This window comes from Xiphophorus hellerii, chromosome 19, assembly GCF_003331165.1.
Source record: "Xiphophorus hellerii strain 12219 chromosome 19, Xiphophorus_hellerii-4.1, whole genome shotgun sequence".
In the NCBI taxonomy this organism is placed as follows: domain Eukaryota; kingdom Metazoa; phylum Chordata; class Actinopteri; order Cyprinodontiformes; family Poeciliidae; genus Xiphophorus; species Xiphophorus hellerii.
The window spans coordinates 19,286,761-19,312,771 of NC_045690.1; the positions used below are offsets into that span (position 1 = coordinate 19,286,761).

Consider the following 26,011-nt stretch of genomic DNA (forward strand, 5'->3'; position numbering starts at 1 on the left):
CTGATGAAATATTCTAATCTTAAATGCTGTGTTTTCTTTAGCTTTATGAAGAAAATCATATTAATTGACAGAAGTAATGGCTTGAACAAATCACTTTGTGTGTATTTATTCCATTAAATAGTAAATTGAGCTACTGAAATAAATGATCATTTAAAACATGTTAAAATTTATTGAAGATGACTGTTTATTACAAGACGCTCAAAGAGAAGCATTTCTTTCGAGGAACTGAAATATAGTCACACTATTTGTGCAAAATAGTTTTTATCATTATTTCAAAGCAAAGGCAAAAATATCACAGTATTGACACTTGAAATTGTCCTTAGCATCTCATATGTGTGTATATATCATTATTAATACCAATGATTAGTGCAGTTAACATGGCAAGTACTACTGAAAGAAAAGTCTGTACGTATACTTCTTTGACAATGTGTATCCTTACCTTAACTCTGATATTTCCAAAACAATACCAGCATTTTAAATTACTTTCTCTCTGCTAGCCTGACGCCTGAATGAAAAGCAAAGTTTTCAAAACTTTGAAAACTTCCAGTTTTTTTTGACGACTTCCTTTTAGACCATCAGACTTTTGTGGTCAACTTCTAATTCTATGGTTTTTGTAAACCTTTAACTTGTTAATGCTAATTTTAGCGTGTTCCCACTTTGCTTTAAGAAGCATAAAGGGAAACTTTGCCTTCCTGTTATGTGGTAAAATGTTTTGTTCTCCTGAATCCTAAATGAACCAGACAAAGACTGTTTGTAACAAGTAAATAGCTTCTAACATCCTTGTGTTTCTTTTGACAACATGTTGAACACATAACTGACTCTAAAAGGAGCTGACAATAACTCTACATCATAATTCTCACTGCTGAATATGGTTACTGTCAGTGCAACCTGGCGGCAATTGCATTTTTGAGTTTCTGACCAGTCGATCACAGGTCAGGATCACTTGAGGTGAAGTGCTGATTTTTTTTGTGCATGTCTAACCAATATAAAAACGTCAAAAAGCCTATTTCTTTAGCCATTTGTTTTTAATATGAATTATTTTCTTTTTTTACTGTGTACTAACCGGCTGTATGGCAGTCAGGACTGTTGTCTTACTGTCTTACTGTTGTGCTTTACTTTCACAAATGGAGCGTTAAGGCTGCTCCAGTTTATATCTGTTTCATATATTCATTAGAATTTGTTTTGGGTTTATTTCCATCGCAACAGATGAGGAAAAGAATGCTGTGGTAAGAAGTTAGAAGAGAGAGGGGGATAAGAATACAAGATGGGAAGAAAGATGGAGAGAATGAAAGAAAACACGCTTGTATTCTGCTTCTACCCCTGCAGAAAGAGGGAAAAGGAACAGAGAACCGAAAAATATCAGCGACAAACAACATGTGCATAAATAACAATGACAATCCTTTGATCACTTCTTTTCTAAACTTTGGCAAGATTGGACTTTGCCTTGCTTTGCCACTTGTTTTCTGGTGATATTACATCAATAATTACTCGCATTTAAAATTTGATTCCCATTGGTCCATATTTGCAACTCCCTGCCTGTAAGACTTGCATCTGATTTACGGCTATCTATAATTCCCTATAATTTTCCTGTAATAAACTTGCGCACACGTCCGTGAGTCTGGTTGGCTGTGTGCGTGCACGCGCCTGTCTGCGTGTCGCTGTGCGCAGCGGAGAGGAAGTGGCTGTGTTTGTTTAAACTAAGCACGCTCAGCCATGTGGGACAATTTAGCGGGAATGAGAGCCTTGCACTCTCCTCTCCCCTTAACCTTATTCTGTGCTGCATTTCTCTCCCCCAACACCCGACCCACCCCACCCAGGCTTGAAACCTTCTGAATGGGCGGCTGTCTTTTGAAGGCTAAGCGGGTTGTTTGGGAAGTAGGGCCAATAGTGTATGCATAGTGGGGGGAGGAAGAAGGGAAGAAGAAGGGCTTAGACAGGTTAAAGCTGGAAGTGGGCTGCAGCCGGCGTAGAGGATGAGGGTAGATGCCATTTGAGCATGGGTGCATAAAAAAGACTAAGTACGTTTTATTGGCCACTGTTTTTTTTTGTTATTGTAAAAATATGCAACCCCCATAGACATGCACGATATACACGCTGCCTCCAGGAAAAGCGTCAGTTCTGCAGCCAAGGAATCATAATCACAGCTTTGCACACTAATAAATGTGAGCGAGATGAATATTGAGGTAATACAAAAGCTGGTGTTATGTAAGCTCATGCTAGAATAATGTTTTCATGTCTGGGATTCAAATGCATTAGTAACCATAGCGGATCAGATTATTTTGACGCATGGGTGTGTGTGTGTGTGTGTGAGAAAGAGAGATAGACAAAGACATGCTGTTTGAACTTGAGAAGAGTTCAGTCCTCCTTCATATTGCCATGGTGACTAGAGGTGGCTATGACTTTGAAAAAACACCCATTTCTGAAACATTTCTCAGTCAAGTGTCATGATGTTGGAAGAAAAATCCGGAGTGCATAAGTTTGGGAAGTTCCTGCCCAAACTTCTATATTTTCTACCAGCAAATTGTTCTACGCTGGTCATGTTTATACTTTGAACATATTATAAAGATCCAGCTTTTCCTGGCAGACACAAATTTCTCATTTTTGTTTAGATCTGATGTTCAAATTCAAATTTTGTTGCAAGTTGTTTTCAAAAAAGAATATTTTTTGAATCCAAATTAAAAACATAAAAACCTTCCCATTATTTTATCTTAGCACATGTACCTAATCTTTTTCTGATTTCAGTAAATAAAAATTGTATAATAGTACATGCTATTTGCTGAAGAGCTCACCAAAACCTGCTAAGGGGAGGTTGACTAGGTTTGATGTCTGGACGATTGATTGGTGCGTCTACTTCTGCCGCCACTTTTTTAATTTTTTTACCCCTCCAAGGGGTCTTTTTGTGGGCTCTAGAGTCCCTTTTGATGAAGTAGGCTGACCGGAAAGGAGGAAGGAGAGGGGGGAAGACATGAGGTAAACGTCACCGGGTCCGGGAGTCGAACCCGTGACAGCCGCGTCGAGGACTTGAGGCCTCCAAATGTGGGTCGCACTAACCCCTACGCCACCACGGCACGCCCCACTTTTTGCATTTTAATTTTTCTTCGGTTTAAAACATGCACAGAAAAGCACACCTAAATGCATGGAAGTTTTTAGCATGTAGTCCAAAAATCTGCAGGGCTTAATGGTATTTGGCTGAAAAATGGTCTTGAGGCTAACGCTGTAAAAAAAAAATCAAGAATTCAACAACCTTTTGATGTGAAAAGTAGATCGAGTTCAAGTCAGACAATTCCTTATAACTGGAAGTTATAAATATTATTACTAGGGTCTGAACTGTCTGGCTGTGCCTCCAGCTGACATAAGCCCACCGTAGCTTTTAGTCTGCAGCCTTGTGAAACCGTCGGTCCTAGCAGTGGACAAGCTGAGCCTGAAAGATCCGAAGTGTTAGGAAGGAGTTTCCTGTGAGCTCTGCCCTCAGTAGAGAAAATTCTTCTCAGGAGGAAGACAGGGAGTGGGGTCTAAGTAGGGAAAAGTGGAGAGGAGGGGATGAGGACAAAAAGAGAAGAAAAATCTGGAAACGCCGGCATGAAGGAGAGTGACTCATGTTCATGCGCTTGTGGGAAAATAGCCACTTCCTCTGTATAAAAAACACTCAAACACCAACAAAATGTGTGTTCCCTGTTATGGCAGCAAAATACCAGAACTTCAAACTCGATACTGGTGCCAAAAGAACTAACTTGTTGGTAGCATTCCACTTTTGAATCTGCAGATGGAAAATTGATCTATTTGACTAATTAGAAACAAATCTATTTGATACAATAGAGACATTAAAAGGAAGAGTTTTAATGGGTTTTTGTTTCTCAAACTTTCTATAACAAGCACTGCATCAGTAAATACCAAGATCTGCATGTACCACCAAACTGATAGAAATAAATATAAAACAAAACAAATACACCTTCTTTATTGACAGAGCATGTTAGATTGTAAGATGTGGATTCATTGGGATTTCTATTGGTTCTTAATGATCTGCTTTTCCAAATAGGTTGGAAAAATAAACAGGAATTCAATGTGGGAGTGTCGGCTGCTTCTCACCAGTCCAGATCTGTAAAATTATACATAATTTTTAGCCTCGGGATACATTTTTAGCCAATATACTATTTAGATCACATTTTTGAATTACATGCAAACAACTTCCATACTTTTAGGTGTGTTTTGTCTGTGCACACATCAAACAGAAGAATAAAAACAGTGGGAGGTGACATAGTTCAGAGAGATTCACCACTTGATCATTCAGAGATCGAAAGCGTTCAGTTTTCTCATAACGCGGTGATAGATGCTGGAACAAAATTCTTTATTTGGACTTTGACTTCTTCTGCCTCACGAAGTCACACCCCATTCATGCACTGTGAACCACTGCAAACGCAAAATATGAATGGGGAAGAGGTCGGTCATGTGGTATTTGTTTGGTCATGTGACAGTGATAGTGACGCATCGCAGGAGTGTGTGGAGGATAACTGAAGCAGAGAAACAGTGGTGAAGACAGCTTTGTGGCCGTTTTTTTTCGAGGTGTTGATAAGCTAGTGAAAAATCTATGCAATATTGGTGAAATATCAGTGCATCCCTTCTGAATTGGAGTCTTCTTTTATCGGTAACATTGCCCCAGCTGAAGAAAGCTGTTGTCAGCACACCCTGACAGAGATTGTTTATGGTGCAGTAACTTACAATTAGGTCCATTTAAGCTTTGAATCTTCTAATTCTGGTGATCAGCAATTTTTTCTGTTTATTTCCAAAGGTTTTTGACTATAATGAGGCTGATGGAGTAATTACCCAAATCAGTAAGTATTGATTCTACCAAATGCTTGTCGTGGCAGTAATGACAAACGCTCTGCGTTTTGACCCCAAAGAGAGGTGTTGTTGTCCTGTCTGTGGCAAATGTAGGAAACATCGTTGTTTCTGGTTGAGATCAACAGCAGCGCAAATTCAGTTTGCCTCGATGTTTGCCTTGCAGCTTCTGTTTCCAGAACTAGCTCTAATCAGCGACTCGCGTTGTTTCAAGCCTTATTAGTTTCTCCTTGCTGATTGAAACCCTTTTTCTTTTTCCTTCTGCAGCAAACATGTCTTGCTTTTCTCTCCGTTTTTCTTGAGCTACGTCGCTGCTACGTGGCAAGTGCTGGACTGTCAGGGCCTCTACTGTGGGTTTACTGCCTACTGGCCCCCAGCCCAACCAACCAACCACACACACACATATACACGCACACGCCCGCACACACACACACACACACACACACAGCCAGCCAAGTCACAGTTGTACAGCTGTAGGAGGAAGGGCCGGCTCTAGCAGATGTGTGCATCTGCTATAGACAGTAGTGCTGTGCTAATGTAAAGCTAGCAGCAAACTCTCAGTGGAGCCCTCGGCTCGACACAGAGCTTATTGTAAACTGTGTTAATGCATGAAAAACGAAGAGTGTGTCCTAAACTCTTGGCTTCACTCTTGATTTGCTGGACTCATTCAATTTTCTCTTCCTCCTTGTCTCCCACACACATTACCCACTGTGCAGTATGACAGGCAGGACTCATGTTTGCTCTGCGGCAATAACACAATTAGGATTCCACACGTTTCTTCCTCTGTGCTCACTCCACCTCCGATCCCGTTGTCTCTCCATCCCCATTTTTTGGTCTTATCTGTTTCCTTCCTTTCCGTCTTTCTCACATCCTCCTTCACATGTCTTTTTCACCTTTTCTCTTTGCAAACAGCTGCCAGTTCTCCCCTGGATGGACGATGTTGATTTCATAGCACTGAATTGCTTTGTTTTTTGTTCTCCCTCACAAATGAACATTACCCTGTTAATAATGGTTTGTGTGCAAACGTGCTATGTTAGTTGTGCACACCAAACTCCCAAACTCCCACTTAGTGGTTGTTTCAGGTGATCAACCACCACAGAGCTATTAACCTTTCTGTTTCTCCCAAGCACAGGCTTGCACTCATATGCAGTGGCTGCAGGGACTCTCCCACAATTGCTGACCTGAGTGTAAAATAGCCATTTCCTCTTCATTTTGTTCTCAAGGAAAACCGATCTCCCTCCTACCCCGCCCTCTGTTTCTTTCTTCTCCGTTCTCAACTTCTTCCCTCTCACTCCCTCACTCTCCCTTTCTATTCCTGCTGCACCTCCTCTGTCTGGCCATCTTTCTGTGTTGAGGGTGTTGTCTTGTCAATGGATGTGCGCAAAATTGTGTAACTGTAGTCTGGCTCTGGAAATAGGCTGCTGCTTCTCGTCTGTCAGCTATTACTTATTCCCGCCCACTGCACAGGCAACAGCCAATGACTTCCCACCAGGCTCTTAGAGAGGGGAGCTGTGCTTTTAAAAGGGCAGAGGAACGTGATGAAGGCCGGGTCTTTCCAGGAAGTGGATCAGATTATCACTGGTCTGAGTCTGTGGCTGAGCTGCTTCGTAGAGACCAGAATGAACCTTAAAGGTACTATCTGACGGTGTTTTCTTTCACAAGGCATACAGTAATGACAAAAACACTGCAAGATGATTTCAGAAAATGTAAAGGTTTTAAAAGTGTACTAAAGTAAAAGAGGGAAAAAAAGAAGCTGAGTGTGTTTTGTCAGGATTTGAGCTGATTTCATCCTTAGAGGCTCAAAAAAGCTCATTAGCTGCCAGTAGAAACCACATAGTGGACAATGACTTTTGCCAGGTTCTGAAGCACTCGGGTTGTAAGTGTGTCCCAAGTTAATTCGCTGCATCGCATTTAAATACCTACATAATTTCGTTTGTTTCATAACTGAAAAATTCAAGCATAAATGTGATGCCATCTACCATGAACTGCTTTATAACAGTCAGTATGTCAGGTCCTTCTCATTAAGGTGGATGTCTAACACCCAGTTACAAAATCAACAGCTGAAAATCGTTTTTTGTTATCTTCTTTTTCCCCCTTTGTTATTTCTTCCGTCTGTTGTGTTTGCTTGTGTCATATTTGACTTTTTGGGTATGAAATTGATGCACACCAGGAATATGTTCTTAGCAATCTGGTCAAATTATACAGGACATGGGATGATGTTACTCCAATAAATATAATTTTCCAGCAAAAGACCTGAATTGTTTTATTGAAAATGTTTCATCAGCAGATGCAGTCTTGCTTATTTCTTACAAGTTACTTGCTCGATTAGTAGATCAATGTGAAATATAAAATATTTAGCTGTGTACAAAAACCTAACCAACCAGAAAATGAACTGACATTGAATACTTTCAGTTCACCCCCACAAAATGGTTTAATATTCACAAAAGCAAGAAAAAGTAGGAAAAAAACCTACATTTTTACCTCCAAGTTAATGTCAAAGGGGTGATTTACCACTAACGGGCAACAAATTGTATCTAAAAGAGAGTTTGACTGAAGATAAAGTCTCTACTAGCTTTAAAGTATTACATGTTGTCTTGTACGGAAACAGGCAAGTTGAAGTTATTGTCTTTCCATGTTAAATAAATCAAAGAGTTTTTACCAAAGGAAGGGCCATGTTATGATTTGTGTATATTTATATAAAGCTTTACAGTGCGCCGTACAATTTCCAACCTGGCATTTAAGCGGCTCATTTTGGAAAAAAGGCGGCAGAAATGCTCATTTGAAGTCACTGGGTCATCTATTTCTTGCCAATGTTCCTGGAAAACTGTCCTGATGAGAGGATTGGATATGCTGGTAGATGGATGAATGAGAGAATGACAGGGGAGAAAGGCTTTGCCCAGGCTACTCATTTTGTGTGCGTTGGTGTGTTTTCTTTTTGTGTGCGTGCGTGTGTGTGTGTGTGTGCTGGTGTTGAGGTCGAAGGATGGCTTGGGGAGAGAAGGGCTGAGTCTCGACTTGCCTGTGGTCCAGCTGGACTCAACGATCTGCAGAATTTCTGGCATGTAGAGGAAATGGTGGAAAAGGAGACAAACCTAAGAGAAAAAAAATCTAGAACAAAAAAAAAGGAACGAATGAACATTTAATTTAGCTCAGAAGATAAGACAATACACAAGTCCTGTGTTCATAAGAAAACAAAGAATGTGTATTTCTTAATTTCACAAGTAGCAAAGGAGTATCAAATTCAAAAACTGCGTTTTAAAGGATCGGTAATGAGAAGTGAATAATTCAGCCTTGACTTTGTGGAGATCCCAGTACCAAAGAAAGTATTAAAAATGGGCCTTTTTGTGTTTTAATGTGTAGAAGGAAGGTTTAATAAATCTCAAACTGTATGTAGTGCACACCAGTCTTTATTTAAAAATACATAAATAGCTTTTTAATTTATTACCAATCAGAAGTTCTGGCAGAAGCTAGCTTAGCAGCTAAGTGTTCACTCGTTTAAAAAGTGGGAGGAGCTTCTTCTATACTTCTGACATCAATACACTGGGTTTTTAATATTGTGATAGAGTGTGACATGAACTCTTACATCATGTAAAGACACTTCTGGAGCAGCTTTACAGTGGACTCTTGTCTGTTCGTGGTTCAGTATTTGCGGATTTCTGTGGATCGTAACTTCAAATTATTTGTGGAAAACTCACCTATTTGGTGATTTTTAATTTTTTTTTTCTGTAGAGCATATTTACATTATTTGGAAAAAATAGAAAGCGGTCTGGGAAACTGAAATACTTGGATATAAAGCTAGCTGTTGGCTAACGTTTGCTAAGCAGCCAATCTAGAATCGCCACTGATTTTGCTTGCTACTGATTGGCTGTAGACCCAGGAGCAGAGATAAGGAAGGCTATGGATGCCAGCTTTTCAGGTAGGGCAACACCAGTATGCAGTAATGCAGTAATGTATAATGTATACTAAAAGATGTTTGGTGAAATTGAAATTAGCAGCTATCAACGATTTTAGTGGAGCTCTCTAGTATTTGCTGACTTCAGGTATTTGTGGGATGTATAGCAATTATTATTTTTAGACATGACAGGTAACATTAAGCTATGACAGAGCATTTTCTGAACAGGGCTTTTATTAATGTCTTACTTTCTTTAACTTTTAGTCTCATTATGGTGTGTTCACTAATTTGAAAAAGCTTCAATTTTTGAGTTTTCAACTGGTCAGTCAGGAAAATTCAAGTGAAAAATGTCTGACTTTGGTCAACTATCTCGCATTTCTACATCAATACTTTGCAGGAAGTTATTCTGCATTTTATCATGTAGGTTTGTTCTTGAGTAGTACTGTCTTCTTCTCATCCTTAAAAGATCCAAAGACAGCACTTTTCTTACAGTCACTATACATATGTCATCATTTGGGAGAAAATCCCTAATTAGAAGTTTTGAAAGAGACTTAAAAGTGTCTGGAAAGCTTCCAGGAGCATCTGGCTAAGATGGGACCTTCATTCATCCTCAGACTCGGTTTTCCGACGTGCCCCGTCTCATCTGTTGGAGTGGAAAACGTGCCATCGAGTCTTCGGTTTATGGGGTTTTGAAGAAGTAGCTTGTTCTTGCACAGTTTTGCAAGCGTACGCACACTCAAATGTGTCCGTTGCATTCCACCCCACCCTGCCTTGAGTTCTTCTTCGTGGATGACATATCATTACGACAATTACAGGGCAGGAGGACCTTAGCCGCTCTCACAAACTGAGGCGTGCACACATGAAGGCGCTGCACCGGCGCAGGCATACACATATGGAAGCCAACCGGAATGAGCTAAGCTACATTTTGATTTCAAACGCCTTGCCACTGTCTCTTAACTTTCAGATTCTCACTACCTACTACTCCCTATCCTGGCTCCCCCCCCCCAGGTCACACACACACACACACTGGGTTTTCATGTGTGCTGAAAAGCTGCTCACCAATGTGGGAACCAAAAGAAGTTCCATCTTTTATAAATCCCCTCTCTGTCTTCTCCAAGTGTGTGTGTCAGCGTAAGCACAAGCACAGCATTCCTTTTTGCCTTCCTCTCCACTTTTCTTTCTCTCCTCCCTCCCCCTACCTCCTTTTCTGCATCACTCCTTTTACACTCCACCTCTCTCCGTCCTGGTGAAAAAAAAAAAAAGGTACCAACTTTGTATGAGTGCGTGTGTGTGTGTCTGTGTATTAGAAAGAGGGTGAAAGAGTGAGAGCACAGGTTTCTCTGAGACTGAATACCTTTTGTAAAAGGAGCTGGCATTGAATGGGAGTGGTGTTGGTGGCAGTTTCCCACAATATTTAGAAGCTTTGCCCCCATTTCCCCAGTGACACGTACACAGGCGCACATGTCGACGCAGCCATGCGTGTGTTAAACGCCAGCACGGATTGGAGCTCTCAGCTGATAAGATGAGGTTGCAAGGACTCGGATTTATCCCAGTCGTGTTTGCGTGCGTGTGTGGTTCGGCGCGCATGTTCTGCGGTTCTAAGCATTGACACCTGAGAGCATTCCTCACTACTCAGAAGACCCAGCAACAAGGAAGATGATACCTTTACCAGTGCCTCTATTTTTCTCTTCCTTATCTCCCTTCTTCTGTATCACATTCGGATACAGCCGGTGAGGTCAAGTTAGCCATGACGATATTCATGACGATCTCGCCACAAACGGCAACAGACTTCCAACAAAAGTGCAGTTTCGGTTCTTCATCCTGCTTTCTCTTGTTCCTCGTTTTCTTGTGTGCTTCATCACCGCTAACGCACAGCCGAAGGAACAATTTCCACCACTATAGAGATTGCTGTTCTTATTTCATCTCAGTCTGCAAATAAGGAAAAGATTGATAGAAATGCTCTTGGTTCATAATTTTAAGAAAGCTGAGCCGTTATGTCTGGAATGCTCACATGTAACCAGATTTCTTGCACATTGATTTAGTTGTCAGCAATTATTGTGTCACTCATAGTTGTGAAAATGATAAATTATGATAACAGGGCTACTTTGTAGTCTGAAAAAGTAAGGACCTTGATTTAAGGGGTTTTCCGATGTCTGGATAAATATGGAACAAGAAAACAGAGCATGAAAAATATTTGAATTCCCAGACTTAAATCTCAGTCCTGTTTTCTGTCAATCTGTCCATCCATTCCTCCATTACCGTCTTTTCAAAAAATGAGAACAGTTTGGAAAACTATGAATTCGACATCAAAGATTCATAAGAACTTTGCAGGAAGTAATTGCTGATTATTAGTAATACTGATAAACTCAGCTGGCGTTTATCAGCTGTTGATTGCAGTTTATTGTAATCACCACAATGACTGAATTGGAAAATGTTACCTTGACATGTGATCCACCCCCCCAAAAAACTCTGCGTTTACATTTCAAAATATGATTCAGTGGAATTATTGTGTGTAGTGCACAACTCCATGAAGAAATAATTGTTTTTTACTGTTATTTTTTTTCCCAAGAGGTTCTCCATACAGTAATAGTTACTATATATTTCCTTATTTTTGCTTTTATTATCATAGTGATGAATACGATAAAATATTCTAATATTTTAAGCATCATCCATCCCTAGTTTTTGGACAGGATGCTTTTTCTTCCCTGATAGATGAAACCTGGAAGACCACACAGAGGTTATAGAAGTTAGACTGTTGGAGGTAGAATTGGTAAATCACTTGTTTTATGGGACTGTGTTGCTCTTCAGCAAGACCTTAAATTAGCAGGACAATTTGTGCAGTAAGCGTGCTCAAGGTTATAAGTTAGGATTAGAAAATGTAGAAATATTTTTTTTGTGGATATTTTATTGCAACATAAAGCATGCGCAGTTGAAATCCAAACAGCTGGGGGAAACTCCACCTTTACGAAACTGCACTTCTCTGGCAATTTATTAAAATGACTTCAATTCAATTCAGTTCAAAAATACTTTATTGATCCCAAAGGGAAATTCAACCAGTAGGAGAGAAAAGCTTTGTGGTGATGATCACTGCAGCATTTTAAAACTTCTGCATAGCTTGTGACCAATAACCAGTTGCTGACAAAGAGATTAGATTGGGTGATTTCTATCTTTCTGCTGAACTCAAACACCCATAGCAACTTCAAGGCTTGTCAATTGGAAGCTTGTAGTTGTTACTCTGCTTACTGTTGTCGCCAAGAGGATTAACTTGTTGCTTTGGCGCTACGGATTGCTGTAAAAGTAGCTAATAAAACTAACCTTACCAAAGGCATGCATTTTCTGGGTGTTCCCAAAAGATTCTTGTTTGCATAATACTGGACCCCAGAAGCTTTGCAAAGCATGAAAACTTGTGTTATAACTGTAAGGGCAAAAGGCAGCAGCCAGTAAATTGAACAAAATGTCCTGATTCTTACCCAATAATTTTTTTTTTAGTTCACCGGGGCATGTATTTTTACTCATCTGTCATACTAATGTGCCCATGCCAAGTAGATCTGCTATGCAGAGTTGTACATAATTTGTAAATAATAAAATTACACTTTATAAATCTTGTGTAGGACCGGTGCTCTTTTTGTATGGGTGTGTGTGTGTGTGTTTTTTTCACCTCCAGATGATAAATCCCTTTCCCCTCCACTTGCTTTTTAAATCGTTTTAATCTCTCCGGGCGCTTCCAGATAGGGGTTCTGAAGCAAGGGCAGGATTACATCTGAAATCAATGCTTATCTCTTTTTGTGACACATTCGCTTATGAAAAGGGCTTGTCATGTCATCGTGTGTGAACTAGTCGTCATGCTCCGTTTAAATGGCCGATCAAATCTGAGGCCCTGTGAAAGTGCAGAGTGAAATGATCAGAAACCTGCGTGTGCCACGGAGCGGACGGAAGCTACAAACGTGCTGCGGTGTGTCAGAGAGGTGCGAACACCACCCTGGAAGTAAGTCAGACTGTCTGTTAGGTGGTTGCGAATATCCATTACGCTTCATCAGGTTGGACAGACTGGAGTCATCGGGCGTGTGTGTGAATAATAAATGACTATAAGTAACGACTGTTGTGTAATGAGGTCAGATCTTCCACTGAATATCTAAGACCTCTGAGTGTGTGTGTGTGTTGTTGCACCACCATTGGCCTTTAACAATATGGATCTTTAATGCAACACACAGTTTCCATGCTTACACAAGGCCTTTTCATTTAATGGCACATGTGCTAACATCCATTCGCATGCATGCACATCAACACGCATGCTCACATCATAACCCTTCATGCGGACAGATGAGCGGTTGATTGCTGCACAGATCCGGCGTGGAATTTTAAAATTAAACAACTTATCCCTGCCTGGAATCTCCATGTTATTCCTCCAGCATTCCAGTGGGGGAAAGGGAACCGCACTGTCTGTTTGCATCTGCGTATGTATGTATGCTTGGCATGTGGATGTATGAAGCTGCTGTCAACAGCTGCTGCCATTATTCATGCGTTGATGCTCATTATTCATTCACAGATGCATTAAATGTTCCAGTGTGTACATTACATCCTGCAGGAAGCATGTGGAACGCCACAGTTGGAAAATAACAGGGCATCTATAGTTACTCTGCTAATGAATGGGACTTAAATGGAAAAACGTTGTTTTTCGTCTTGTGTCTTTTGGCTCTCTACTTTGAAATTTAATGCAGCAACAGGATGTGTTATTTGCAGGTACCCATAAGGCATGTGTGAACTTCATGCAGCATTCTTGTAATCGCATAAGCTGGATGGGTTTTTTTTATTGCTTGAACTGAAGTTTAAATACATATGCATGTTATTTGGATTTAATTTTAAAACCTTTCATTGTCAAGCTTAAAAGGAATTGGCGATTTTCTTTGTTTTTACAGGGATGCTGTAAAATATTTATGAGTAGTCTGTATCTACATTCCAATCTCGCTTGTGGTGATGAGATATGGATCATCACCGCACAAATGAGATCCTGGAAACAAGCAGCCGAAACGGGTTGCTTCCATCGGAAAGCAGGACTCTGCTTTATACATAGATAAGATGAAGAGCTCCGTCATCCGCAGTGGAGCTGCTGTGTAAATAGTACCAGGATCTGAATGGGATGTCTCCTGAGTGCCTCCATTTGCAGGTTTTCAGATCATTTCCTGATGAGAATCTGAGTCAGAGCCAGAATCCAATGAAGGAACAATATTTCCCTGCGACTGGCCTGGGAACAACTTTAGATCCCCAAAATTGAGCTGGAGATAGCTCAGTGAGACATCAGTTTTTGGACTAGCAAAATACAGTAGAAGAATGGATAAATTGATGGTATCTTATCTGCACTTGAAAGTTTGGAGAAGTTGAGAAGATTATATTTAGTTCAGAACAGCATTAAAAAGCCAATCAAGCCTTAAAACCTTTTACAGCACTTTAAATATTGCCTAAAACTAGTTAAAAACAAACGCTGAAACTCCCAAGCAGTATGTTTTTGTGTTGCTTTACATTCAATCTAAGATATTCTGATGTGACGTGTGTGTCTGTCTGGCACAGCAGTAACGGTGTGCAAAAAGTTTCATGATGCAGCTTTTACTAAAGCTAGTTTGAAATATTTCAGAATGCTTTAGATGGGCACAGAAAAAAATCTCTGCCTTATAGCGATTCAAAAAAATTGGCGTTTGAAACTGGAATTATTGGCAGACAAAGATCAATAAAACTATAAAAATGTGAGCTCTAGAAAGCAGAGATAGCTCTCTGCAGCCTTTAATTACAGCACTCACTCACTTTTCAAGGTTTTTGAGACAGATTATGTACCTTAAATTGCTTTAAGTAAAAAAAATCTACGGCAATAAAATCTGTAACTCAAAAATCTTCATTTCCTAAAATCTCATATTCACCCACTTATTATTTTTTTTAACCAATGGTTAAACTCTCGAGCCACATTCACATTGCATCCTGGTTGATTACAAAATACTTTTTAATATATTTGGATCTAGTTGGAACAGTCTCAGCATCGGCGCAATCGGAGCTGCCAAAATTAGGACTATTTTCAGTATTGGTGCATGTCATGCTTGGTGCTTTGTTTACATTTCATTCTAATAACGCTGAGTCATTTGTCACACCTCAGTGGCTTAAAGGACAGATGGAATGTGACCATGAAGATAATCTGGTATCAGGATCACATATGAAAGGGTCTTGGGTTTTATTTGGAAAAAATCAGATTTTTGCCATTAAAGAGTGTCCATAAAAAGTCAGATTTGGTGTACTTAAGCTTGCAGAGAGTTACGGGAGCTCTAGTTTTTCTGGAGGTAACGTTACACTGTGTCCTATCTTGTCATGTGCTCACATATCAAAAAAATATATTTTACATAGGCCTAATTGTGCAGGAATGAAATGCCAGTCTTCTCACATTTATGAAGTATGTTAGATTGTCATCCTACAGTATGTCTTCTGTTTTTGCATCTTGCAGATGGATTGGGATACAGGTTGTAAAAAGTAGCGGGGAGTCAAATAATTATTTGTCAAATTAATCAGAAAGTAAGTCACAGCACTTCTATAGATCACTTCAAGCATTTGGCATGCTGAGGTAAATGAATCTTCTTCAGCACAAACTACATAGCATTAAGTGATGTTAGTATTAATTCCTTATATCAGAAATAGCATTTGTGTGAATATCATCCTTCTGTTGTTATAAAAATGCTGTATATATGTAATATGGCATAAAAGAAATTTGACTTAGTAATTTTTCTTTAAGGAAGTCCTGTTCTTTCTGACAGTCTGCCTTCATAAAGTCATCACAACATTGCTTTTCTATTAAACCTTTAACAACCTTTTTACCATCTTTGGCCTTATAATGAGCTCGGCAGATGCGTTGTTCCACCAGGTGTGTTGCTAATTGATGCTGGCTAGTCTGAAGGAGCTGAGTGGCGGCATTGCGAGGGAGGGCTGCTCTTTAATGCGAAAGCTCAGAAGCTTGGAAACTGCAGCTCTGAGGAGGAGCTCTGTCCTTGAAGGCGGTGCTTGGACTCCCCAAGCGTTTCGCAAAGCTGAATGGTTGCCATGGGAGATTAAAGAATTTCTCAAACATGCCTGAAAGAATCATAGCAAAACTCCAGGTATGTTTTTGATGAGGGATTAACATAATAATATGAGATAGAACTCAAAAAAGTCCACTTTACATAATACCACTCCTTTAAAACTGTACATTTGTCTATTCCTCACAATGGAAGGCAATATAAGTTGAGGTTTCCGGGAGAATAAGCAAAGCATCAGCTGTATTTTGTGGTTCCTCTTTAGGTAGTGTGAGTCCATGCACCATTAAGAAAAAAGCTTACGTTTTGGTTAACATGTTGATCAATTGACTGATATTTTCCAATATAAATTACTCCTGTAATTCTTCTCCTCCCTCATCACTCCCTATTTTGCCTCCAGTTAAGTCTTCATTCTCCATTTCTCTGTCTATTCTTTTTCCTGGCAAAGCTCACGGTGGTGTTACCATCGGTCTGAGCTGTGCGTGTGTGGGGGTGTGTAAGCGAGTGCGCGTGTATAAGTCAGGAGGGCTAGGCTGAGCTGGAAACGGGGCGTCGATGGAGAATTAAACACGGATGAAGACAAAGTCGAGAAATAAAAGAAAAGATTGATTGAAATTTGCCAAGAGGCAACGGAAGGGTGGCGTGTTTATGTTGCAGCAGGACAAGTCCCAGCTGGGTGATCTAAACCTAACCCTTCCAGCGACCTTGTCAATGGTAATAGGGGGCTGGCTGAAAAAGGAGGTCCGCAATGACACACAGCTGCTTTTGGAGGAATGCGCTGCACACGTGCACATGCTTATGAACTATATGTGTCAGAGACGGATGTCAGACGGCTTTCTCTGACTTAGCCACATCAAAAGAAATCCCTAACACATACGTATCGTGTGCTGCATACGTCCTTGTGTGCACTAAAAGAATCGTCTTGCCAGCGGTCAGTGGCTCCTTACCAGTGGTTACCGGCTCCGGCGCTGAAATTGAACACCTACATTATTTAGTCCACTTCACACAGTAAATCTGTATGTTTGCAGACGTGTTTATGCGTGAGCCCGGAGAACACTTGAGGCCGGACTCCTCAGTTTATCCATGTGTACGTTTCCCTCGGGGGCACTGCGTACGTATGGTTGACACGCGATTGGAAGTTTCAGAGATTTAGTTGTATGTTTATCTTTTCTGGGGTTTTTTCCCCCACAGTATATACAGTATGTGTATGCACACACACTTTGTTAAAGTTTGGTTTAGCAGCTTGGTTAAAATCCTTCTTTATGTTTCTGCCGAAGAGCCGGTTAAGTGATGCCATGTCATTTTCCACTTTAGAATAACAGCATTGTTGACTTTTTTCCCTCTTCTAGTTTTATCTTCCACTTGGTCCATAGAGCACCAAAACAATTAGACATAATAAAAGTTACATAAAAGCTTAATGCTAGGTTTATCTGGTTTGTTCTAAGATAACAGTCATTTGTCCTTACTCAGCTTAAAAAAAAAAAAAAAAAATCCGACCGCTTCTTATCCGCCGTTTCTTTTTTCATTAGTTCTGCAAACAGGATGCTAACTGTAATGCACAGGGCTATTGTTGACAGTAAAACACTTTGGTTTGGTCTCTGTTTTCCCCTTTGCCTCTTTAATCTTTATTTCCTTTTATATCAACAAGACATGGCTTGTTGGACTTCATTAGAATTTATTCTTGCACAAAGCCAGTGGGTAAGGGAAACACAACACCTCGGGAAATGCTTGTTGTTTCTGTTTTTGCATAACGTTTCCTTTTATTATTTCACTTCCAGGATCATTTAACACAAATGATCCTCGACCTAAATCTTTTGGATTTAGGCCCATATCCATCTCATAACAGTCTTTTTCCGTTGTACTCATTGAGTTTCCCAAAACTTGTCACTTGGATTTTGATTCAAATCCATACCCTGATTGAATCAAACTGAAACCAAATCAAATAGCAATTCTTCAACATTAGTGAAGAGTTTTGCTGCTTACATGAAGTGTAAAATTGGTTTGTAAAGAAAAAAAAATCAACAATAAACATAGAGACAAACACAACTGCAGCTATAAATTTTGACACTGTATTTTCTGAATTTATTTCAAAATATTTATAAGTATATTTATATAGCTTTTAATGGGAAACAGAATTTTTTTTACAGTTTTAAGACCAGATTATTATTTTTAATACCAATTCTACACACATAGTGTTAAAAGGAAGTGAAAAATAGTCCCAAGGGTTACATGCATGAAATAATTCAAAAGAGCGATTGTTGATTTATACAACAGTGTTTTGATGTCTAAAATTTAGAAAAGTGAAAAAGTAAAATAAACACATTTTTGATATGAGAAACTTTATGCTCTCAAACAACACCCACAGTTACCCTGATGATCGAACTCCTTACTCCTCCTGAATTGTCTATCGTTGGTACGCCATCAGCTGTACTATGTTCTCTCTCCTCAGATCTGGGTTGTTGCTTTCCTTGAACCCAATATTCTTGCTAATTCATAAATATAGATGAAATCTGGAACATGGAGAACTTTTCTGCTGACCAAGGTCTTCAGTGAAAATAAGACCACTCACTATTTTCCTTTCTGTGTTATCAATTAGCTGTCATTTTGACATACCCCTTGTGTCGTTTTTGTCAACAGTTATTTAGTTTATTGCAAATAAACTGTTTATTTAATTTAAATGTTAGATCATCATCCATTTGTGTTTTATAGAGCCAGGACTCAGTAGGCTATTTTTCTGTTCGACGAGTGAGTTTCAAAATTACCTATCATCTGATTGTGATTCATTTATTTGTTATGTTTTTAAGACTTTTAGATTGAAAAGCAATTGTTCATTTAACACTTAATGTCTTGTTTGGTGATCTCTGTATTGTTAGTCTTTGCTGTGTTTTCTCTGCCACTGTGTGATGGTTGCTATGAACGCTTTACATTTTCAAAGAAGCTGTCCATCATGACAAACAGTACAATATAACAAACCAAGTTTTCCGACCTTTAAAAATGTTGTGTCATTCTTTCTCCTGACTTTCACCATGCCATTGTGTGCATGCCTAAAGAATGAGGATGTGCTGATTCACTCTCTCTCTTTTCCTCCCTCTCTCTCTCTCTCTGTACTTTCCCAGGTAGGGCAGTTCAGTCAATTTCTCCATGAATGTACGTCACAATGATGATGACAGACCAGATTCCACTGGACTTGGCTCCGCCCCCCCTCCTGAACGGAGAACTCCCTCTCATGCCTCACATGGTTAACGGTGACGCAGCGCAGCAGGTATATATGCCTTTTCACACTCGCACACATCTGTCAGCCGGATGCTTATAGTTCAACCCCCCCGAATACTTCCACCTTATTCTTTCAGCATTTCCTATGTTGTGGTTAGTGCATCCATCAGGCTCTTCCCTTTGTTGTCGTTTCATCACAAGTCTCGTGTGTCGTTCATTCAGGTGTTTGGAAAGCTGCCAAGACCTTGCTATCAATGAAGTAGTCATTAGCTGGAGCAAAAATGAGCACCTACAGATCTTTGGTATTCTGAGTAACAAACCAGCATTGCTGGAAAAAGAAATAAAAACTCCTAGAAGCATGGCCGAACAAATTTCCATCCCCACATGCCACATGCTCGCAAAGCATTTGCTTAAAATACTTTGGACAGGGAGTTAAGTGAATTCTCCCAAACATGCTGCGAAGCCAGCTGGGCCTCTTCGAAAGCGCAGCACCTAAATCGACATCGGCTCAGGCGAAGGGAAGCGATCGCTGTAATTAAAATCAGCGCAGTTCAGTGGAACTTTAAATATTTGGTCAGAAACAATTTCACTCTGAGCTTTTGGTAGAATACGGATGTGAATGTTTTTGCATCACCGTAGCCCTGCTCCCTCGCATCCCAGAGGAAGTACATTGGGAGGGTTTTGGCTGCGACACGGTGCAGTTATGCAGGGGGTTTTGGACGTAGTACACAGCAGTTAGGGAGCTCTTTTTATCACGACACCCTGCAGTTTAAACTTGGTTCCCAGTGTGGAATCAGGGATCTAGACCGATGATTATACAGATTTGACTCAGCATTTATGTCCGCATGTGTGAATTTGTTTGTTTCTCTGTCTGTCGTACTTTGTGTGTTTGTGTGTTTGTGTCTCATACTCTTTTAGCTTTTGTGTGGGCACTAAAGCGTCTGTGTTGAGTCTGAATACATGCTTAAGTGCTTGTCTGTCAGTTTTCTCAGTATTTGTGTTTACTAGCCTGCATTTTTCAAGCTGCAGCTGCTGGTACTTTTTCTACACTGAAGCTAGGAGAGGGTAAGTATCGGGTACAACCAAGATCAAAGACAACCAACTATAAGGTTTTCTACCTGTTATTTAACCCAAAGAGTACAGTGTAGGGGTTTGGAGCTGATCTTAAATTTTTGTAAACCTTTCACCTGCCAGTACTGCTTTTAGCTTCTATTTTTTTAAAGCTAAAAGCAGAAAACAGCTGCTTCTGAATGGCTTCCAGAATGTTTATGTGTAGCATTCCTTCAATCACCAGCCATTCATTTTCTATTTTAGGAGCAGAGGTGACATCACACTGTGTGAGAGAGAACTCTCTACAGACCTGGTTATCAATAACATTTTTGAAAAAAATGGTTACTTAGCATTGTAAAATAGTCATTAGCATCTAAGATTAGTGAATAGCACAGTACAGTTATCATTAAAAGTTGTAATTAGTCAACCAATCAATCAAATATGAGCTGGAAAAGGTAAAATGTTTGGCGTTCCAACTCTTCCGACACTGATCAGGTTAGCCAATCAGAAAATCTCAGATTTCATGTCATCGACCAATTTACCACTGCATCAGACTGAGTTATTTTTTATATTTGCATAAATAGTGTTTGTGTCTCTGAAACCCCACCCCAGCAGATTCCTTTTCTCTCAATAACCGCATCCACACAGAACAGTGTAACAGTGATGTAGACATTTTTATTTATGCTGTGTTCACTGATCAGACTGTTTCAGCTGTGCGGTTCCAGGTGTGGGCCGATCAAGCTGAATATTGTCCGATTCAAATCACCAGGTGATTTCTTTGTGCATCTCTAATTAAAGGTTGAGTTATATAACCTTTTTTTTGTGTTACACAAATGTTAAAACCGCAAAATTCTGGTTCTGGGTCAATTGGCCTGAAACTGCTAATTTAAAGTGTCTCTTATTACCATTTCTTCTTGTCAGTGTCTAGAAAGACCTAGACAAGGGGAACAATTTTCTTTGTCTAACATCTATCACAAAACAGTTACAAACCACCTAAATATGTAGGTTTTCTTGCATTTCTTTTCAGATTTTATGAATTCTACCTTAGCTCCTGCTCATGTGCAACACAAGCTGCTGGTTAAATCCAGCAGCTATAGACGTCTATGGGGATAACAGTAGGTTAAAATGTAACAAAACATATATCCATTAAAGTGAAGCATCATGGGTATACCTAACAGTCCGGTTCCTTTGATGCAGTTCTGTTTATTTAAGCCGCCACTCCTCTCACTCCCACCAACATGGTCCCACGTAGGGGTTTTCTCCAACCGTATGTGCCGTGTACTATGCTGCCGTTCCCATAGCAACAGCAGCCGCTGCAGCAGACAGAGCAGGAAGTGTGCATCTGTTTGTGTGTGTGACTGGAAGGGAGCATTTTGGTGCTGAGATGGGAGAAGAAGCAGAGGCTACAGGAGGAACGCACGATACGAGGCTTGTTGAAAGGCACACCTGTGGAGCGTAGACGGCACCGTGCTTGTGTGTTGCATGCATGCATGTCCCTGAATACGCGTGTGTGCGTGCCTGGTGCCTATGCAATGGAGGGTCACCTGTTTCATGTCTACAACCACGTGTACAGTTTCAACAACCTGAACACGGAGAACATGACGGTAAGGTGTTTGCGTGCTCCCTTCGGGCTTAATCAGAAGCTTAATCATTTACTTCGCTTTCATTGGCGTGCGCGCTCACCTGTCTCTCTGTTAGACTAGAATGTGTGCAGTTGCATTCATACTGGATCTTCTCTGAGAACAGGTTTTAAAGAAACCTGCTCTAAGATCGAGGTGCGAGTCTCAAAGTAGCTGCTTCTCATTTATATGTGTAAATGATACTCTATGATCCTATAGTCAGTGTACCAAATCACCTCTGGAAATTATGTAACGGATGTGTGTATATAAACTTTCTCCCTTAATACTGTCTTTATTTGCGTCGTCTTACAATGTTTTCATTTTTCTTTTGTCTCTGTGTTTTGACACAGGTGATTCTGGTGCAGGTGAACCCAGGGGAGACGTTTACCATCCGGGCGGAGGACGGCTCGCTGCAATGCATTCAGGGTCAGTCTTCACTTATCACATCACGTTATCATATTACAGCGAGGCCTGGCCATCACTCTTATGCGTGTCTGTGTGATTGAAGATTTGTTTTTTTTAAATCAGTTTTATTGTGGGCTGACTTAACCGAGACTTGTAAACTGGAAACGCATGAAACCAACAAGCGTATTTTAGGCACACAAAGCTGTTTTAACCCATAAAATGATGTGTGAAGATTTTCTTTTGGGAATAAGGATAAATAATACAACTTTTAGCGGTTTGCGGAGACTTATATATTGCAAATTGATCACGTAAAACGAATTATCACATAAATATGTTAATATTTGAACTAAGAGATCCAATCAAAATTTTGTGTCCATGTTAATTATAGAGTTATTCTAGACTAGTCTACCCGCTAATATTATGCCTCTCTTCACCATGGGAGGTGGTCATAAACACGGAACCACACCGAGATGTAAGGGTAAGAAAAGACTGGAGATTGATTGGGACATTGTGATTCTTCTCAAAACAAAAAAGATCGGCAACAGAAGCATTTAGCAGATTCTTTATACGATTCTCTGGTGTCCATCCCATCTCAAAATGGCTCGGAAATTAGCAAATTCTGATACAGAAACAAATGCAAATACCTTATATATATTGCTCAGGTGTTTCCACAAGTTGTAGGCCGTGCCCATCTGGTTCCTTAGTTTAAGCTGTCTCCCAAAGCGCACTTGGTCCATGTGAAGGAGAACGTGATTGACAAAGGAGCATTTGTGGATGTGTGCTTGCTGCAGAACTAAGAGGTGAAATGGAATAATGACTGATAGTGAGGGGAGCACCCAATACAGTCTCTCTTGCTCTTCTAACGTCACTGCCAGGATTATAAAACTATATTTTATATATATTTTTAAGGTGAACAAAATGCATTTGATAATAAAATAATATGCACAGCCAATACTACAGTTTTGCAAACTGTGCTTGCAAAAATAGGCCTTTAAGTGAGAAAAAAATAATTGTAAAACATAACTGCAAGAGTTGCCGTGGGCGTGACTGATAAAATCACAGATGATATGGACAGAAAGATGAGTTTTCATATTCAATATTCAAACAAACCTTGGTCATGACCCCCAGCTGGTGCCTGTGGTCTTCCCTACAAGAATGTAAAGGAAATAGAAGCTGTGAAATCTTATGTCTGGAGAGTCTAAATTTAAAGGTATTTATTCTGCCATAAAACATGCAAAAACTCCTGAATATTCCTTGATTACAGTCTTTTGGATGATTTGTGTGGTAAAGTATGTACATAATAGTGTAAATGTAAGGCAGTGGTTAGTAGTAATGTACGTTTGCGCCGATGACAGATGTGGTAAAGCCGATCTGCCATAGCTCTACTCTGGCTTCGTCAGATATCAGTAAATGAAAAAGACTGGAGATGGAAGCCACATTAAAAAGCTCCTAAAGATGGAAGGAGGTGGCAGTAACACGGGATTTCCCCCAGTCTCCTCTGAAATTGTCTCACTTTGAGGATGTCAGACAGCAGCTTTGAAAGGGTGCTTTTGTTTTCTTCGTGATCTCCCCCCTCCTCTCTCCTGCCGATCCCCGTCTTCTCCCGTCAGTCTTTCTTTGGCCTCGGAATTGAGAGAAAGCAGCTTTGGCCCAGACACAGCCTGCCGCCCCTCTTGTAAAACCCTCACCACCACAGCACGCCGTGTTGTAGAAAACAACAGCCTGCCTCTTCTCCTCTAAACCGCCATGTAATTAAATTTTCCTGAAATCAGAGGGATCGCCTCGGGCAAACCTACGGGCAGAGTTAATGGCAGATAGACGCTCTGCATGGTGGGATGGATAGATGCAAGGATGGTGCAGACACAAGTGACAGGTAGAATGAAAGATTTGGTAACTTGTGAAACGTTAATTAAAGAACAGATGACAGAAGAATTTTGTGAATAAAATAAACAGTAGAGAGGAAAAACAGATCCTGCTTTGCAGAAGGACACTGTATTGATGCAGCTAAGGTCTCGTAGATGTTTATTTGTCTGGTTGCATGTGTGCACTTCCCCATAAAAAAGTTCTTCTGTCTGTGTGTGCTTTTTTTTTGGTGGGAGGTCTCCAGCTTGGCCTCGTATTAATGTGAATGTTACTAACGTTGAAGGAGCGCACTCACACACACACGCACACACACCCCGACAGAAGAACAAACTCCAGTTCTTTTCCTCTAACCTTCTCTGGAGGAGGTCAGCGGGTTTTATGAGAGGTGGAGTGTGGCGGTGGGTTTTGAAGACGGGACTGAGTCCCCTCTTCAGACCGACTCTGTGTGATTACCAAGACCACAGAGCTCAGTGTTTGCCCTCGCTTGTGTACTTGTGTGTTTGCTCTTCAGCTCGCTACGTGTGTATGCCTGCGTGTGTGTGCGTTTGTGTGATTTTGCCGAGGGAGGTTGCTGAGACCTGAGGGCACAAGAGAGGACCAGATTTGAGATAAAACAACCTCTGTTTAGCTGTTGCTCTGCGGTGCAAACATGCACACAAACACGGATGCTCTCTGCCAAGACTGACCCTACCTGGAGAGGTCAGGGCCAGATGGCTTTTTTTGTTTTTTCACTTGTGTTTCATAACGCCTTTACCTCTTTTCCCTTGATGTTTTATTCGTTCGGCCTCTGCTCCAGTTGATTCTGTCATTAGCGTCTGTTTTCTTCTCATTCATACTCTCCGGGAACTACTGGGTCAAAAACAATCCAGTTTGGATTATTTTGATAACCCACGTCTGGGTCAAATAGGAATGATTCAGCCTTTGATTGATTTGTTTTATGGGTTTGACCCACTGTACTGACTCTCAACCAGCAATCCAATAAATTAAAAGAGACTTATGTCTAAAGTTTAGGAACAAAAAGGGACATTTTTGTGTTGAATTGAGTTATTTTAACTGACAAACGAAGCAATTTGGATAGTAAATCTCATACTATACCTGAATTCATAATATACACTTATTGGCTACACTGTTAGATATTGCATATTTGTCTAAGTCATTGGCCTTAAAACCAGCAGTTTCTTGTGTGTAATTAGCCGTCAAATGCTATGGAACAGTTTCGAAACTGGACGTATACAATCAAATTATTCCACGTTTTATTGGATCATTTTAGTCACATGCTTCAGTTTTCTTCCTTCCCTACCAGTGGTTTTGTTGCGTTGCTCTTTTGGTGCTCGCTTCTTCTTTGGCTGCAGCTTTGTGTGTGCCAGCGAACGAGTCGATCGAATCTCTTCCTGTATCCGTCTGCTAATTAGCATGTTCAGTGTGGATATGTGAGTGTCTGCGTGTCTCCGTGGCCTGTCTAAAACAGACTCGATGCTCCGCGGGGTCAGCTTCAACCAGCCCTCCTCACACACACTCTTTTCTCACACACACCCCCACGACATGCTTCCACACACTCCCCAGTCTCTAATCATCCTTGCCATCTCTCCCTCTTCACCGTTTTCGGACCAATAACACAACCCCCTTCTCTCCCTTCCCTTCCCGCCCCGCCGCCCTTCTCCCACTCTGTCCCTTCCTCCCCCCACACGCCCTCACTAAGACCATAAGACCATTCCCCTGAGCTTTCCCACACTCACATCAAAGGAGAAGCCTCTGGAGGGTGTGTTAGAGCACCCTGCTCTGGAATTTCAGTGTGTTGCCATGCACTTGCTTACGTGTGTGTGTGTGTTTTACAAGGGCGAGTTAGTTGACTGGGCTGTTTGGTCTTTGTTGAACTTTTTATGAGGGACGATGAGTCCGGGAAGGAGGGCTGTGTCTCACAGAAAGAGGTTACACCACCACGGAGGAAGTGACATCACAGTGCTTAGATGGCAGCAGATCAACATTGTTTGTCCTTTTTTCTATTGCATCTAATAATTTTGGATGTAGGTTGAATATTAACAATATTTAGTTCTTAGGTATTATACCTAAGATGAAGCCGTTAAAGACCA

General features: G+C 40.6%; 1 protein-coding gene across 2 annotated transcripts in view; it reads left to right on the forward strand.

Annotated features, from left to right (window-relative positions):
- The window catches only part of fndc3ba (fibronectin type III domain containing 3Ba), a 117,105-nt gene that overhangs the window by 11,113 nt on the left and 79,981 nt on the right, over window positions 1-26,011 (forward strand). The window contains exons 2-3 of one of the 2 annotated variants that reach the window (XM_032546586.1): window positions 18,888-19,033; window positions 22,004-22,079. In XM_032546586.1, the coding sequence (XP_032402477.1) occupies window positions 18,917-19,033; window positions 22,004-22,079 (193 nt within the window). In that variant the 5' untranslated portion in view covers window positions 18,888-18,916. Of the gene's footprint in view, window positions 1-18,887; window positions 19,034-20,727; window positions 21,639-22,003; window positions 22,080-26,011 lie in introns of those variants that run through there. The other variant, XM_032546587.1, reaches the window with a different exon arrangement.